General features: G+C 39.3%; 1 protein-coding gene across 2 annotated transcripts in view; it reads right to left on the bottom strand.

Moving 5' to 3' along the window:
- Positions 1 to 13,549: 13,549 nt before the first annotated feature.
- LOC137503067 (putative golgin subfamily A member 6-like protein 3) overlaps positions 13,550 to 17,532 on the bottom strand; it is a 39,475-nt gene continuing 35,492 nt past the window's right edge. For both annotated transcript variants that reach the window (XM_068230497.1, XM_068230496.1), the window contains exon 4: positions 13,550 to 14,512. In XM_068230497.1, coding sequence (XP_068086598.1) covers positions 13,556 to 14,512 — 957 coding nt within the window. In that variant the 3' untranslated portion in view covers positions 13,550 to 13,555. The remainder of the gene's footprint in view (positions 14,513 to 17,532) is intronic.

Below are 17,532 nucleotides of genomic sequence, written 5' to 3'. Positions count from 1 at the left end.
TGCCAGGCGTGCACGTCTATGCTGTGGAGTCAATGGTAGTCTTCTGAGCGGACGTCGGGGGTGCAGGCCTCCTTCAACCAATCGACGGGAAATTGTTCTGGTCGATATTGGAACAGCCAGGGTGTCTTGCACATGCTGAAGAATGACGGTTGACGTGGCGTGCGGAGCTGCCACCGCTTGGCGGGGGATGCGCCGATCCTCGCGTGCTGACGTCACTCGGGCTGCGCCTGGACCCCTCGCACGTGCCACATGTCCCTGCGCCAACCATCTTCGCCACAGGCGCTGCACCGTGGACACATCCCTATGGGTATCAGCTGCGATTTGACGAAGCGACCAACCTGCCCTTCTCAGCCCGATCACCATACCCCTCGTAAAGTCGTCTGTCTGCTGGAAATGCCTCCGTTGACGGCGGCCTGGCATTCTTAGCTATACACGTGTCCTGTGGCACACGACAACACGTTTTACAATGACTGTCGGTTGAGAAATCACGGTACGAAGTGGGCCATTCGCCAACGCCGTGTCCCATTTATCGTTCGCTACGTGCGCAGCACAGCGGCGCATTTCACGTCATGAGCATACCTCAGTGACGTCAGTCTACCCTGCAATTGGCATAAAGTTCTGACCACTCCTTCTTGGTGTTGCATTTGCTCTGTCAGTCAGTGTATTTAAAAGCAAGTCATGCTGGAGCGATGTACATATAAATATTTAAAAATGAAAAAAAGACGTGAATTAATGAGGCACTTCCAGAAATCTCAGAAATTTGAAACTTGGTACGGGAGAAGCTGATGACCCCAAGATATGGCCAGAAAGTGCGTCTTATCGTACAATCCGTTTTTCGATTTGTTGTACCGTTTAGCAGCAGTTATTCTGTAAATGATGGTTAACATCCTTATACTTCCGTATGACGACTATATTCTTTCATTGGTGTCGATTTGTAGCAATCTAGAAAGGGTTTGTCTGCCATTGGTATTATATACATTGCAAATCGATAGTGACTGTCAGAAGGAGGGCTTCTGCTATTGTTTTCAGTCCTCTCCACATCGACTTTGACAAGCAATAAGAATGGGGTCGTCCTCCATCTCTTGTGCACTATTTTAATGCATAATTCCCTTCTCGATTCGACTAGCAGAACTCTAGGGAGCGTGTCTTCCATTATAAACAAATTGACCCATCTAAAATGTGACTGACGATAGGCATAGTGGCCTGCTACTATAATGGAATCTCACCAACTCGGTGTGACTGGCAGGAAGCTGACTGGCATTAGAAAATGCGTCTTCCATTATAAAGATAAGAACGCAACTCACTTTTGACTGGCAGTAAGGAAGGTCCTTGCAAATATAATAAAAGTTCCTCAACTGTAATCTATCTGAAAGTAGGAATTGGGGTCTGCCATTGTAATGAAACCTCCCCAAATCGATTTTGGCCGTGCACTAGGCAAAGGGGTCTGCCGTTAAATGGAAATTACTTTCTTCGTTGTGAATTGCAGTAAACAATTGGACTTGCCGTTATCATCACAATTCCGCAAATCACACTTTCATTGGAAACAACGTCTGTGGATTTCACAATACTGATTCTCGGATAAAGCCAAGACAAACCCAATTTAAAAATCTTATTCACTTAAAGTGCTCTAATTTACTTCGATATCCGTATACAAGGTAGAGTACCGTAGCGAAGCACGGGTACATTTGCTAGTGTGTATATATGTTCAACCGTTTACTAATATCTTATATACACAAACTATATTTTGATGTGTAAGTGCCCGCCAGTATGTAATGTCCTGTGCAATTCCTATGTATGAGCCTGCAGGCTCGTTGGAATTAATTGAAATGAATGAATGAATGAATGAATGAATGAATGAATTTTCACAAAACACGAATTCATACCGTACTCAAAACAAAGAAAAGGCACCAGGATAATTGTACTGATAAATGATTAATTCCTTACAGTTCCAAGCTACGTGCTGGAGCCCGGTAGCACGTATTGACCGGCCGCCACTGGGTGTACGGTGTCTATGAGAAAGAAGAGCTTTCTGTTCTTGTCTCTGGGATGGCTGTAAACATGCTTCAATTCAGGTGGATCACTAAGAAGAGACACTGCTTTCCTGTTCAGAGCACTGTTATCTGCAATAACTGTAACTACTTCAAAGCCTATTTCTTCCAAACCAAGGATTATTGTTCTCGTAGTGTTAAATAATTTCTCACAATGAATATTAGTGACAGGTACAATATGAGCAACATCTTTATAATGTGAAAGTACACCATGGACCATGAAAACATATGCACTTGTGGCACATTCATCACTGTTCATTGCAGTACCTACTACCCTGCCCTGTTTGAAATCTAACTGCGGTTTGATATGAACCCCATCCATAGACAATAGCATTAATTTGTCTTCTGGAGAGAGTAATGGAAATTTACTCTTCATATAGAGCAGATAATTTTCATTCTTTTCCTACAGAGGTTTTGCTACAAGCTTTGAGCATATTAATTGCAATATACGTGGAGCAGGAAGAGTTATTTTACCAAATCCTCGAATAAATTTGTAACAATGGGGAGAAATTGAATGAGCTAATGAACAAAATACCATTGTCTCCCAGGAATAATTCTTCACTCTCTTCTTAGGTAACAAGAATAACTGTTCTTTTAGGATATTCAACATATTTTTCTTCTCAGGAAACTTATATTCTAAGTGTTGCAATAAACCATCACGAACAGTCAAAGTTTCTTCAATATCCCGGCTGCTAGACATAGAAGATACATACTGTACGCGCACTTTTTAGTGATAGATTTTTGTACTCGATTGAGGCGTAAGAAGGCAGCACTGCCAGTTCCGGTAGTACTGCCAACTGAATGGAGATGAAATCTGAATTGAATCGATAATATGATCGATCGATGTGAATGTTCTAAACCTTTATTATCTTGCGCCAACAACTGTGTCACACACAAAATATATAATACTATATAACATTTCCCGATGCGAAACGTGTTCCTAGCATGAATTCTATAGTTTGGCTTTGCTGTGTAAACAACAACAGTACGGGGGCTGTCACACAGGCTCGATCGAACGACTGCGATCAACCGACTAAGAAAACAAACCTACAGAGGGCAGTGGCATCAGTCACACAGCATCGATCGTCAGCGATCAACAACGAGCGATGAAGATCGACTGGTTTGTGAAAACAAACGTGTCCGTTTTTCACTCGCAGTCGTTCGATAATGGCGGACGCAACATAGTGATCTGTTGATGAAATCGAAACATTAATTTGCTTTGTGTATGAAAACAAAGTTGTGTATAATCCTAGACTCCCTGGATATAGTAATAGGGAGACCGTGAATTTTGTATGACATTCTATAGCGTCGAGATTTGGGACAAAAACTGGTAAGTAATTATTAGATTTATTACGATTATCTTATGAATAGTGTTATCTTAGATTAATTATTGATAATATATATTATACGGAATAGATTGGTAAAAAAAGTTACACTAGGAAAAGTAGTAATTATCATTCTTGTAACTTAATTGAAGAAATGTTTGGAAAACATAAGCAGTGCTTTCCTAACCTCGATGTCGTACCTAATGAAATGAATGCCATTGTTCGCTTTAATGACAAATAAGTGTAGGTCTATGCCATAAGTAGGCCTACTACATGTATATTTTCTTTGTCACAATATTCTGATTAATTGTTTCAGGAAAAAGTTGTGCCAAAACATGGCAAATTCTGAGGGCTGGATATCGATCTTGGAGAGATAACATCCTCCCTCTACTCCCAGGATCTGCTGTACAGAAAACATAAAATGGGTCTACTTCAATGCCCTCAACTTTCTGGAACTCTTCATTGTTGGAAGAAGGTACAATTCTGTAATATTTATTTTAAAAGTAGGCCTACACTACAGACCAGTGTTCTAGTTGTGAAAGAGCGAGGGGAAGATTCAATCTGTAGGCCATAAGTTCCACCCATCTGTTCATTAATTTATCAGATGTAACTGAAAGTAATATAATCTAACCTAACAATCATCTTACTAAAATAATTATTGAAAGTAACAACTTCTTAAAGAGAAGGCTTGTGTCCAGACTAAAATGTAGCTCCAATTTAGAAGAATTGCATTAATATGTTGTTCATTTTTTTCAGTTCTATAACAAACACATCTATAGAAGTGGCACCAGGTGTATGAGAGCCTTTTCACCAAGCTGAAATAGAGGAGGAGGAAGCAGAAATAATTTGTGTTGGAGGGGTCTAACTCCTGCAGTTCAGAAATTACTGAAGGGACTTCAACTTCCAGTCCAGTGGCTTCTGATTCTACAAACAGCTCTGCAAGCAGTTAAAAATAAAATAAACAGAAATGTGAAAGTGACAGTGATGTGTTAAGTAAATATTTAGAAAAGATACTGAAAAGGGAAAAGAAAATATAATCAATTATATTTTTAGTGTCTTCATGATGACATGGAAAGAATGAGTGAACTAATAAAATTTATGTTCTTGAGAAATGTTCTACTTTCTATATTAAATCAGTTTTCGTTATACTTATCTATCAATATTTATTGGAATCCTCAGTGAGTTATTTGTATCAGCACCTGATGGGAAAGTAGCCTTAACTCCAATTTTTATTAATAATAAGCATTATTACAACATCTTAATTTGTATATTTGATGTGGTAGAACATGTATGGTTTACAAGGAAAGGAGTATTTTGAAATACAATAGTAAGTCCTTTCTGTGTGTGTGTATGTAGTAAGGAGTTGTACAGCCCAGGTGGTCTGAAACTAGGCTGGCGTATTGACAGTTCTGTCCAAGAGCTGACTTCCTTCTTACGGTATACTGTTGATCGCAACTGCAAACTCATTGCACTAGGTTTGTAAAGCACAGGTGCTCTGAAACCAGACCAGTGTAAAGACATGAGTAGTTTTGTCCAGGAGCTGACTGCCTTCTTACAGAATACTATTGATCGCAACTGCTAGCTCATCGCATTGGGTTTACTGCATCTATATTCAATGTTGCTTATTATACTGCCATCCTGGGAGAATACACATCCTAAATACCTATTTGAAATTATCTACCTGTTCCAGTCTTGTATTCTCAACCTGACATTCAGTTCTCTTTTAGGTGTCTTCCCTACTGCTATCACTTTAGTCTTGAAACGATTAATTTTCATGTCATATTCATTGCATCCTTTTTGAAGTTGCAAGATAGTAGATTGCACAGTTTCAATAGACCAAGTCGTTCGCATAGGACAAAATTCTTACTACAGTTATACCTGATAGAATCCCTCCCTGCCACATTATACCTTTGTAACTTAGGTAGCCTTTACCTTCTCATTCCAAGTACTCTCCTGCCATTGGTACCTGTTTGGACCAGCAATCACTACTTTCATGTCTGTTACCGTACTTATAATTTATTAATAACATATAGGCCTATAGAAGACATCAAGGTAGACCGATTATTTTATTTCTTGTGCTGTGGATCCATGTAAACAATGAAAAAGAAAGGTGAAAAGTTTTGAAGATTTTAATTTACAAAATAAAAAACTTCATTTTGTGTGATGTGATATTAAGGGGATATGATGGCAGAACATGTACATATTTATAAAAAATATATTCATATGACAGTTACATGCTTGTAATAAAAGGTTGAGTATATTAATTACCCTGTAAGTCAATCCAAGATCTTACAAGGCCCATACACCCTACTCTGTCAAACATTAATTTATATAATCAGTATTTACAAAGTTTTGAGAGGCAATGTAAGTTATAGCAAAATTAAATATTTTACCACCTGAGCAACAGGCCTAAATAACATTTTACTGTAGACGGCAATAGTATTTAGTTGTTAGAAAGGCATACTCTTCACTTCTAAAAATAGAAGGCAAAGTGCTTGTTTATAGCACCTATTATTGTTTGCAGTGTTTGGTTCTCATTTTTGGTGAAATTGAAGGCAAAGTTTTCATCTTCCTTGAACTGATTCATAAGGAAAGTATTTCAGGACGGATAGATAGGCTTGGTACTGTTCATATCAGTAAAAAAGTTACATATGAACAATACAGAGAAAGGCAAAATCAACATTGAGGAAAGAAAGGGAGTCCTACCAGACCTTTGCAGACAAAGTTGTTACTCTGTACCAAGGAGTTTACCAGCAACTTGGATGGAAGTGCAGGATTTATATTAATTGGTTTATTATTGCCAAGTGAGCAATTTGATCAGCTTGTCAGTGCAAAGTTTGGGGAGACAGTACTTTATGCTTAGTGATGAGGGTAATATACAAGACTTTGTGTGTAATTTACATGTAGTTGTGACAAGTATCAGTCTATTACACTGCCAACTTACTTATTAGAACAAAATTCCAGAAGCTTTTCCTATAGTTTTTAAGCTAGTGTACAGAGCACTAGCCTCACCTGAACTTCTCAAGAAATGTACACATATATGAATATACAGAACCCTAAAGAGAATTTACTTTGGAAGAGATGTCCATAGACAACCTTTCTTTACAGCCATTTGGTAAAATTAGCTGCTTTTGAAGCTGCTGTAGTCTTCAATGATATAAATTAAGACAGGATTGTCATTCTTGCAAAGTTTGGATGTGGACCTAGATTCTTTGCACAAAACACAGTAGGGCCTACAGAAATTCAGCAACATGCTTGTCATGAAAGCAATATGACTATTCTGAACGTGGCACAATAACAAAACAGAGGAGAGGCAACAAGAGATTTGCAGAGGATCATGAGGGAGAGAAACAGTGTAAGGAACTCCATTGCTTTTCTCATTTTCACAATATTCAGAGCATATGTGCATTTTTCTTTCAAAATTATTTACAGGATGGTAATGAAACTTGACACACTATTTCTACATTAGGTAATGTAAATTTTGACTGGAAGCATTTCTTGATATGTCTATTATTTTGGTAGGTGGGATCTCACCAAGTGGTATGAAAAAAAACAAAGCTGTTAGCCTCCATCTAAATCATTGGAAAAGACAGTAATTATGCTCCAAGATCCAGCATCATTAAAACAAATAGCATAAATGGTATTAGTCTTATATTTTAAGTACAATGAACCACTGTTGTGAGGCTTTTGTTGGAATTTTCACCCTGTCAAGAATTCTGGCTGTAGTGCTTTATGAATGGGATCACATATAATAGGAACAAATCCACTGACGTTTTGTGAGCAATCCTAAATCTGTATGAGTCACCAATGTCCAGAAACCTGTAGGCCTAAATAAAGATATTTCCACTGTTGATTGTAGCACCTTCAAATTATGAATTCAAATTGATGTACATAACAGTTCAGTCCTTTTTGTCAATACTTTATTAGAATCCTGTAGAATGCAAAGAAATGTACCTGCCACTAATCTTTTATTTGATATATTTTGCCACGGACATACAGTAGTTGTTTCGGAGATGAACATCACTTCTGGCTTTAAACCTAAAAAAATCGTTGTGAATATTGAATTTAACGATAGTGTCAGCCTTTCCTCAGAACTTATATTTTCCTGTAATTTGTTTGCCTGATGTTTATTACTGACTTCATTTTTTCCTCTAATTCCTTATACTGTAATTATTGATGGGCATTCGGTACTAGTTCCTGAATTTTTCTTCATCATTCCACAACGAAGGCACACTTTGGTGGAATTCTCCATGGCTCCTTATCTTGTCCACTGCGAGCGTCTGGTTCTTTCCTTTCTCCTAATATATTCATAGGTTAGAATCATATTTCCATCTGAATTATCGCTTTCACAACACATTCTTTTTCTCTCGTGAATATGAATACGTCTGTAGCCTGTACGGTACTGGGCGAGAGTATCAGCTGTTTCCGTGCAGTCGATCCCTCTCGATCGATGAGCAGTGTGACAAGGTAAATGAATTTAGTTGTTAGTACTCGATGCCAGTTGGTCGCTCTTGATCGTTCGATGCTCTATGTGACAGCGGGCTTAGTCTAATTTATTTAAACAAACTGTCAAATATACCCTTCCAATAATATTACATCACACTTGTAATTATTCTCTTCTCAATATTACTTTTAAATAACCAGTTTATCAGTCTCTGACTTCCTTGGAAAATACACACACTTCTATGATTCCCTTTACAACATTTATAAATTCCCTTCAGTCTTTAAATTTTCTTAACTAGTTGATACTTATCTCAGGTTTTGAAGCTTCTTTCTTCTTGCTTCTCTCTTGAATCCTCGTTGTGATGTTCCTCTGAATCTTCCCTAATGGTTTCAGGACTCGAGCACAGAACTCTAAGGTGAATGCTAATTGAAGCTACAGTCTCCTTCGAACACTCAGTGAGTTCTCTATGCACTGTCTCTGTACTTTACCCTGTGGAACACTGCTAACCAGTTCTAGTGCTTGACAGTCTTAATTGCGGCCTAATTTGAATAACTTCTTATAGTGCTGTCTTCACTAACTGATGGCAGGCTCAACTACTGCCTAATCTGACTAACTTCATGTACTGCTATCTTCACTGACTTTATTCTACAGTGTCTCTTCTCTGCCAAGTAATCTAGTGTCTGTCCCTTCCCAAGAGAATGTTCCTTTCCAATGTTATAGAATAACTGCCTGAATGATACCAGGATTACTACCAACAGAATGACCAGAATGTTGCAGAATGCCCGAATGACCAAATGACCAAGAGGCTCCTTTGTCACTCCCCTTTATCATTTCTCTGAGCTTCTGGAACAAGTCATCCCCTACTACTATGTTCCCTCACATCACTGATCTGTTAGTTTCCTATTGGTTACTTCAAGTGTGGTCCCACCCGTCTCATGGATGTACATGTGACTGGTACTCTTTCTAGAAAGAATCATTGCACCACAGCGTGCGTTCTTATTTTTACAGGGCACCTTGCTACGTGACCAACAACAGGTTTGCTTTTCCTGGTCCACCCTCTAAAAGCTTCTAACTATGACCTTGTAGTCTGTTTACTTGTTTCTCTGACCAATATTCTGATTGCACAAGTTTGCCTCATTCTCAGCTCACTGAAATGTTCCAAGTTGAGACTAGCTTTAAGAAATGCTTTTAATCATAATTGCAATTCTGCACTTATTCACTGCACTGATATTCTATTACACTTACTCATTCACTTCCACTGTTTCTTGCTGTATCTTCCTTTTATATATTACACTTAAATTACTCATGAGTATTAGGGATTTCTGACTGGGAGGTCATGGATCGAATCTCGTTCGATGCGCTCGCCCCGTAATTTCCCACGGAAGGACGAAGCGGTGCTCGCAACACAGTATCTCGTACAGAAGAGCAGGAGGAGCCTTTGCAATATGGTGTCAAAAAAGCATACTGGAGGCGGGAAGAGTAAATCAAGTCAGGAGGGAAGAGATATACTGAATCAAGTTTGTGAGAGGAAAATGACAACTGTTCGAAATTTGAACTTAATTAACGATGCATTTTTAAATTAAAAATGATTCCTTCAGTTGTCTTTGAAGGGAAACTACGGTACTAAGGATGCTGGGAGGAGACCAAGATGAAGGTTAGAGAGCTCCACTGTATTAACATCCGCAGTTGATCAGATTTCAATATTTTTGTGGCCAAAATGAATACAATGTTTTCAATAATCAACATACCTATTTAAAACAATAAAGAGGAAATACACACAGAAATGTCAAACACGTCAAAAGTCAAAAAATCTGTGGTCATTTTAACTGAGAAGAGTTTTCATTCACCCTTTCTGGTGGGCAAAGGCGTTCAGTATTAATGCACAGAGGGAGAAAAGACCTGCAAGAGCAAATATATTATGTTTTGTTACGGCAACATGACGTCAATGAACGTTCGACTGAAGTGTTGGACTCGGAGGTGCACACATACAAACCTGTGACCATGTATGGGTATACATTTCTGGAACAATTTTGTCAAATGGAAATACATAGAACAGGCATTAGTTGCCTATGAAGTGCTCTGTAACAACCAGGATGTACCATTAGCACGGAGTAATAAGAGCTTGTGTCGTGAGCACAAATATCTTACTTACAGAGTTGGCAAATAATTGAATTACTTTGATTACTTTCTTAGTAATTTTTACTCGTAATTTAATTCTGAAAATAAAATTATAATCGTTGCATTGCAGTAATCGATATTCATCGCATCAAGAGCTTAGTAACTCTGGAGCCCCAGCACTTGTTCATTTACTTGCAGCTTGCCGAGATTTAGATAATCGTGTACTACATTGTCGATACGGTGGTGGTGATTATTGTTCTAAGAAGAAGTACAATTGGGCAACCATCCTCTTTTAACACTAATCAGAGGGAAGGCAGAGATCGTACACTTCAAAACACGTGGCGGTGAACAGGTTAAGGCATTTCCACTCCTGTATTTGAATAAGTTATCCTGAAAATAACGTAAAATCGAAAGTGATATTCTAATCTTGCCTGGGAGCTATCATTATGAATGTCTGTTTACTTTCATGTAGCAATGATGGCCTCCTAATGTCTCTAAGATAAAAAGCACAAATTTGAGTCCCCTTGCAAACTGTGGTACCATTCCATTCCCATGTGAAAAGAAGTCAGAGATTTCCTGAAGACTTGCGTTCTCTGAAGTAATTGCAATTTTACTGATAGAAAAAGTAATTATTAATTCTCCTCAAGTAACTGTAATTGAGGCCAAATACTTTTATTTTGCACTCTTCCCATCACTGCTTGCTTACATCATAACTAAAATGTTTCCACTGACCGAGCTGTCTTTAGAAATGGGATCAAACTCCACCTCAGCAAACCTGAATATTAATTTCCGCGGTTTACAATTTCCACACCAGGCAAACTAAGGCCAGTGTCACTTCCTTCCCTATCTCATTGTCACCGTATGACCTGCCCGTGTTGGTGCAACGTAAAACAAAGGTGAATATACATACATAGTCCCACGTGTAAAAACGGCCTTGGTTCTGACTGCACATAGAACTGGAGGTTCCTGGGCCTTGATCAAGATATTAACATTCAAGTGGAATATCAACGTGCACAAGAGACGTCATCATGTAAAGGGACGCCTGTATGGAAAACAATAAGCAAGTTATGATTTGATATGATCTTGCATATAATATTAAGATAAAGTTGGAATTCAAGAGGACAAATTGGAGCAAACATTCGTTTGGAGGAAGAGGAATTAGGGAGTGGAATAATTTACCAAGGGACGTGTTCGATTTGTTTAAGAAAATACTGGGTGAACATCTAATAGTGAACCTGCCTTAAATGCAGATCAGTGGCGACTGACTGAAAGTGGCACCCTCCTTTCCCAATACCACGGTTATTCCTAAATGCATCAAGGAATCAAATGAGGCATTTCTTGGAGGAAATGATTTGTTGGAAAGAGAGTTAAAATGTTTAGATTGAATCACATAGTGCAACTAGTGACCCACTTAATTTCTGTACAGGAACAATAGTTGATTTCTGGTGACAGGGCTGTAATGACATTGGTCATTATCCTCCTGTACATAGCTCAGTACGACAGCTGTCAGCTCACTCGTTTCAACCCGAGTGATGTTTAATCCAATTCTACCATTTCAATGAAACTAAGATAGCATAACAGTTAGCCCAGGTTCGATTCCAGGTATGTAGTAAAGAAGGTACATCCAGCTTCATTGGGGGTGTGCCAGAAATGAGCTGCACCACTTCAGGGCAATGACATGAGTGTACTGAAACAACAGCTTTTCAAACCGAATACTCGCTGCAAAAGATATTTTTATTATCATAAGATAACTGAGATCTTTCACTATTACCATGATAAATTTTATGTGATTAATCTCAAAATATGGTTTCTAATTTCAGGTCTGATTTTATACTATGGTAAATTTGCATTTCACGCACTGGGATAAGTTGATTATGTCCGTCTCATTCTTTTTTAACACCACCACTTGCTTCCACCTTCACTTTCACCCCTGTTTAAACAATAATACAAATACTTCTGGAGGGATCAATGCAGGAACTACTCAAAGTGTGAATGAGGTGGTGAGGAGGCAAAACACGAAAATTACAAAAAGGAGACTGAATTGTTCAATTGTCTTCTGTGTGATAAGACAACTTACATACAAAATTTCAAGTTTCTCATCTGTGCCTCATCTTAAGGCCACATACCTGCATGTGATCATGCCACCTATTTCATTACCAGTGTCTTCAACAAAAATGTTTCTCGATGCCACTTACCTTGATGATCTATGGTGCTGACTACCCACACTGCCTTCACTTAATTAGACGATACTACGCTAAACTAAGTTACTACAGACACCAGTTACTCCACTCAACTCCCAATTAGAAAGCGTAATGTGGTCAACACTACTCAGGAACAAAGAAGGCAGTGAGCTGCTAATATAATCAAAAGGAAGATGGCACTGGTGCCAACACAAACTCACATTTAACAGCTATATTATCTTACAATTTATTTACATGGTTACAAACTTTTCCACAGACAACTTATTCACTTCCAGGTCACGACACAACATAAGAGTTTTTTGTTACCAGCAGCACCCCTCACTGTAGTAGCACTGATCCTCCAGACAGGAGGAAGGACTCCTCCTCACCTCCAACGCGCAGGTAGCGACTGTACTGCAGATAGAGGGGGGCCACACAAGATTGCTATTATCGTGTGTTCCAAGGAACTTACTTATTCAGTGAGCACTGCTCTAGAAAGTATACCACATTCTGGTGACCATAAAATTTAGCGAGGGTCAGAGGAGTAAAACCACCACTAGTCTCAACACTGAGACTAGTGGGGTCCAGTATGGTGAGGCACTTTATTACTTCCAGGTGACCTTCACGTACAGCCAGGTGTAATGGAGTGTAACCATCACTAGTCTTAACACTGAGACTAGTGGGGTCTAGTAAGATGAGGTATTTGATTACTTCCAGGTGACCTTCACGTGCAGCCACATGTAGTGGAGTGTAACCATAACTAGTCTTTACACTGAGACAATTGGGGTCTAGTATGGTGAGGTACTTCATTACTTCAAGGTGACCTTTATGTGCAGCCAAGAGTAGTGGAGTGTAACCACCACTAGTTTTAACATTGAGATTAGTGGGGTGTAGTGTGGTGAGGTACTTAATTACTTCAAGATGACCTTCACATGCAGCCAGGAGCAGTGGAGTATAACCACCACTAGTCTTTACATTGAGACTAGTGGGGTCTAGTGTGGTGACGTACTTGATGACTTCAAGGTGACCACACCGTGCAGCCAGGAGTAGTGGAGTATCACCACCACTAGTCTTTACATTGAGACTAGTGGGGTCTAGTGTGGTGAGGTACTTGATGACTTCAAGGTGACCACACCGTGCAGCCAGGAGTAGTAGAGTGAAACCATCACTAGCCTCAACATTGAGACTAGTGGGGTCTAGTGTGACGAGGTACTTTATTACGTCCAGGTGACCTTCACATACAGCCAGGTGTAGTGGAGTGTAACCATCACTAGTCTTAACAATGAGACTAGTGGGGCCTAGTGTGGTGATGTACTTCACTATATCGAGGTGACCAAACTGTGCAGCCAGATGTAGTGGAGTGTAACCACCACTAGTCTTAACGTTGAGACTAGTGGGGTCTAATGTGGTGACGTACTTCACTATATTGATGAAACCAAACTATGCAGCCAGATGTAGTGGAGTGTAACCACCATTAGCCTTAACATTGAGACTAGAGGGGCCTAATGTGGTTAGGTAACTCACTATATCGAGGTGACCCCACTGAGCAGCTTGTACAAGAGCAGTATCCAGCATCTCCCCAGTAATACCTCCCTCCTCCACCAGGTACCTCACCACCTCCATATGGCCCTCTTTTGCTGCCAGGAGCAATGCAGGCACTCCTTGACTGTGGGCGCCAATGTTCACGTCAATGTCACATCTTCCAAAGGAGAGACAGTCCTCTTGACCCTGATTTTTCTCCTCTTCTATCAGAAACCTCACGACAAGCAGCTGCCCCCTCTCTGCAGCATGGTTCAAAGCAGTGCGCTTCCAGTCCACACAGGGATTTCTTGCAAGAAGGAAATTCACCACATTGATGTACCCCTGATCAGCCGCCCAATTTAGAATTTGCTGAAGGATTTCGTGACCTGGTTCACACTGGGTGAGCAGTTCCTGCCACCGTGGACCTTCTCGTCTGTCCCGCCACTCCCTCTCTCTCGGTTTCTCTCTCATCTCGTACTCCAACTCTTGCTGCTCAACAATCTTCTCTCTGTCCTTACATGCTCTCACCACTTCCTCTTCTCTCTCCTCACATGCATTCTCCACCTCTTCTCTCTTCTTACATGCTCTTTCCACCTCTTCTTCTCTCTTCTTACATGCTTTTTCCATCTCTTCTGTTGTCTCATTACATGCTTTCTCCACCTCCTTTACTTTCTTCTCAAATGCTTCCTCCCTTTGTTCTATCACCATCTCCCTCTTTTTCAGCACTTCTTCCCACAACCTCAGGCTGTTCTCTGTCTCTGTAAGTCTCCTCTCCAATTCTTCCACCACTCTGGTGTTTTCTCTCAGCTGCACCTCCCTCATCTCCACATCTTCCACTAGTGATCCATAGAGTACTGCACATAGTTTGCAACGAGTCTGGAACACACAATAAGACCATAAATTAACAGATAGTCCTCCTAAGAGACGGGTTACATGGAATGAATTCTACTGACACTGGCCACCATAAGAATTACCTGAAGAGATATTGATTCTCTTACGATGTGCCGTACATATTGCAACCATATTATAATTTTCTGGACATGAACTAGATCAGCTGAGTGGCACTGTATCCAGGGGGTGAACAAAGCAAGAAAGAAAGAAAAAGCATTGTATGCTAAATTGATGAATTAAACATGTAAGTTATTTGTAGTCTGTCATTTTGAATTATACAGTGCCTACGTTTCATATTAAACTACCCGCATTTCTCAATGTTGCCTGCTGCATGTTTACTTTTAAGATTTTTACTACCTGTTAATTGTGTATGATGAGAATTTCTGTAGATTTGTTTGTGACAGCGATTGATATTTTAATAATTGTTTTTAAAGTTATTGTTATATGTTTAAGTGTTAAACTATTCTGTTTCAGGTTTATTAAACTTTATTAAACTTCTGACAGGTCGGTTTTTCTAGGAAATAATTGATCCGCTTGAATTAATAATCACATTACGTGATAATGGCATGTATTGACATGCTGCACCATAGATATGTAAACAATTCCAACAAATGCTGGAACTGTGAATAATCAACAAAGGAACTATAGAAACTGCATTCAACACTAATCTCAGTCAGTTTGGACATTTTTCTTTTCACCCCAAGTTGTTGGGTGCTGGGACTGGACTTCACTATGTATTCTACACTATTATCAATTACTTTTACATGCTACCCTCTCCCCTACTGACCGTAAGATTTTTAATGGTGTCTTACCCCCCATAGCGTTATTTCACAGATGGTAAAATGAGTACCAGGTTTTGCTGAAATAGGCCCTGTGATTTAGGTGGAGATGTGAAACAATCTCTTCCCTCACACACATGAATTATTTATATTAAGACATAAATTTATGAAATGGAACCAACACTAATAACAGAAGACTCACCATGTGCTGCCACATACTAAAACGTGCTTAGTAATGTAAATTGTGGCAATATATTGGAGCTTCCTGAGCTGTATGTTCTGACAGTACCCTTGAATTCCATCTTTTATTTTTCCTTTGCCTATACTATCACAAAAATTCCAATAGGTTCCCAGCGAAAACAGGGTGAACAGCGAATAGGCTATAAACAGATAAGGTAGCATCTTCAGTCTTACCTGTACCTAATTACATTTGTAACACATTTCAGATGGAGAATTACACAATCACTGCTTCCTACCGAAATAAACCAGAGCCGATTTCTTTTTATACTTCTTATTTCTAATGTCCTCTATTTGGATTTCAAGCTCCTAAAAGTTATGAAAATTCTTTTCAAACCCCTCTACAGATGATATATTTACAATAAAATGTCAACTGCTAAACTTTTCTCAGCATTTTTAGGCACCAATTCACTGTGCATTTATTCTCCTTTCACTGGTAGGAAAGAGTTGGGATGGTTCTTGAAGTATCCTGCTTTGAAGAAACAATTTGAGATCATAGTTAGCTTCACAGCTTTCCAAGACTTAGCAACGAAGTAGAGCGCAGACAACATTGGAACTTTAAGTGATGATGGAATCTTTCCAGCAACCATAAGGAATAAAATGTGCTGCACCAGCTTTTCCCTATAGAATGACTTAAAGGGATGTATAATACCTACATCACACATCCTTGAAGCAAGGAGCCTTTTTACATTTCTCCACCACAAAGGCGTGGAGATTCTCAGAGCAATCAGCAAGGGCTCACATCAATGTGAGCCTCAATTTACAGTGTTTTCCATCACAGCATTTATCTCCTTTGAATGCCAAAGGTTAAAAATGTTCCTGGGTCCGTAGGTCAGCTCCTGCAATCTTCCACTGATTCCCTCTTCCACAGATTCATCACTAGATGCACTGAAATTTCCAACACCAAGAATATTTGCTACTTTACGTGCACATATCAAAATGGCATCTATCCTTCATCCACAGGATGTATGCTGGTATCCTGATTATAGTGTCTGTTTTATGTCCTTGCTAATTTCAGATAGCCCCCTCCCCAGAAATACACATACATGTGAATAATATATTGGAAAATAATTTGTGGGCTAGGCAACCCACTTTTCAGAATTGTCCTGCTTTTTGAGTAAATTTGTTAAATAGGCAACCCATTCATCACAGATGTCCGTCAGTTTGCATAGTTTTCCCTGACACTCGCAGTAGGCTAGTATTCTCCATACGTTGTAATGTGTGCTGTCTGGTTTTGGTCAACATGCAGCAGTTACTTCAAGGATTATAGGTTAGTTGCGACCCCATTATACTTTGATTTTTCTACATCTTGAGCAGCCTGACGTGGTGTAAATAGCGGGAAGCATAAAATACTGAATGGCGTACACAGGGAATGCCTTTGAAAAGCATAAAATGTCGCAAACATAAATTTCAGGATTTTAATACATTTTGAGTGCACGGAAACTGAGAGGACCACAGAAAATGTTTTAATGGATGGTAAAACGTAAAATACTGGAATGTAAAAGCAGGGCAACACTGTAATTACTTTAACTTTTATGAAAGGCTTAAGGAGGCTGCTCGAACATACTGACATAACGCCAGGAGCTGGAGAAGGGGAAAGGAGAAGGATGATGAGGACAGAGCTGAGAATTTTAGGTCAGAATGGACGGGAGAAGGTCAAGTAGAAAAGTCGCATAGAGATACATCTTACTCAATATAAGCCATGATGTATATGATACCAATTCCTAACCCAACACTAGTATTGTCAATGAAGAGGTAATGAAAACAATAAAACTTGGCAAGGAAGGAAAATACACCAGGATACAATGGAGACCTCATGGGAACAAATGTGCCATACACAGTTTAGCCTTACGAATGCTCTTGACACCAGAGAAGAGATTACTTATGCAGTAAAATGCCATTATAATAAACGCCTGTATTGTAACTAATTTCAAACTTCAGTATATGGAATTAAAATTTTGCCTTTTGGCTTATATTTAACATCTTTTC

Source organism: Anabrus simplex, chromosome X (genome assembly GCF_040414725.1).
Source record: "Anabrus simplex isolate iqAnaSimp1 chromosome X, ASM4041472v1, whole genome shotgun sequence".
Classification (NCBI taxonomy): domain Eukaryota; kingdom Metazoa; phylum Arthropoda; class Insecta; order Orthoptera; family Tettigoniidae; genus Anabrus; species Anabrus simplex.
This window is presented reverse-complemented; position numbering and strand designations above follow the sequence as displayed.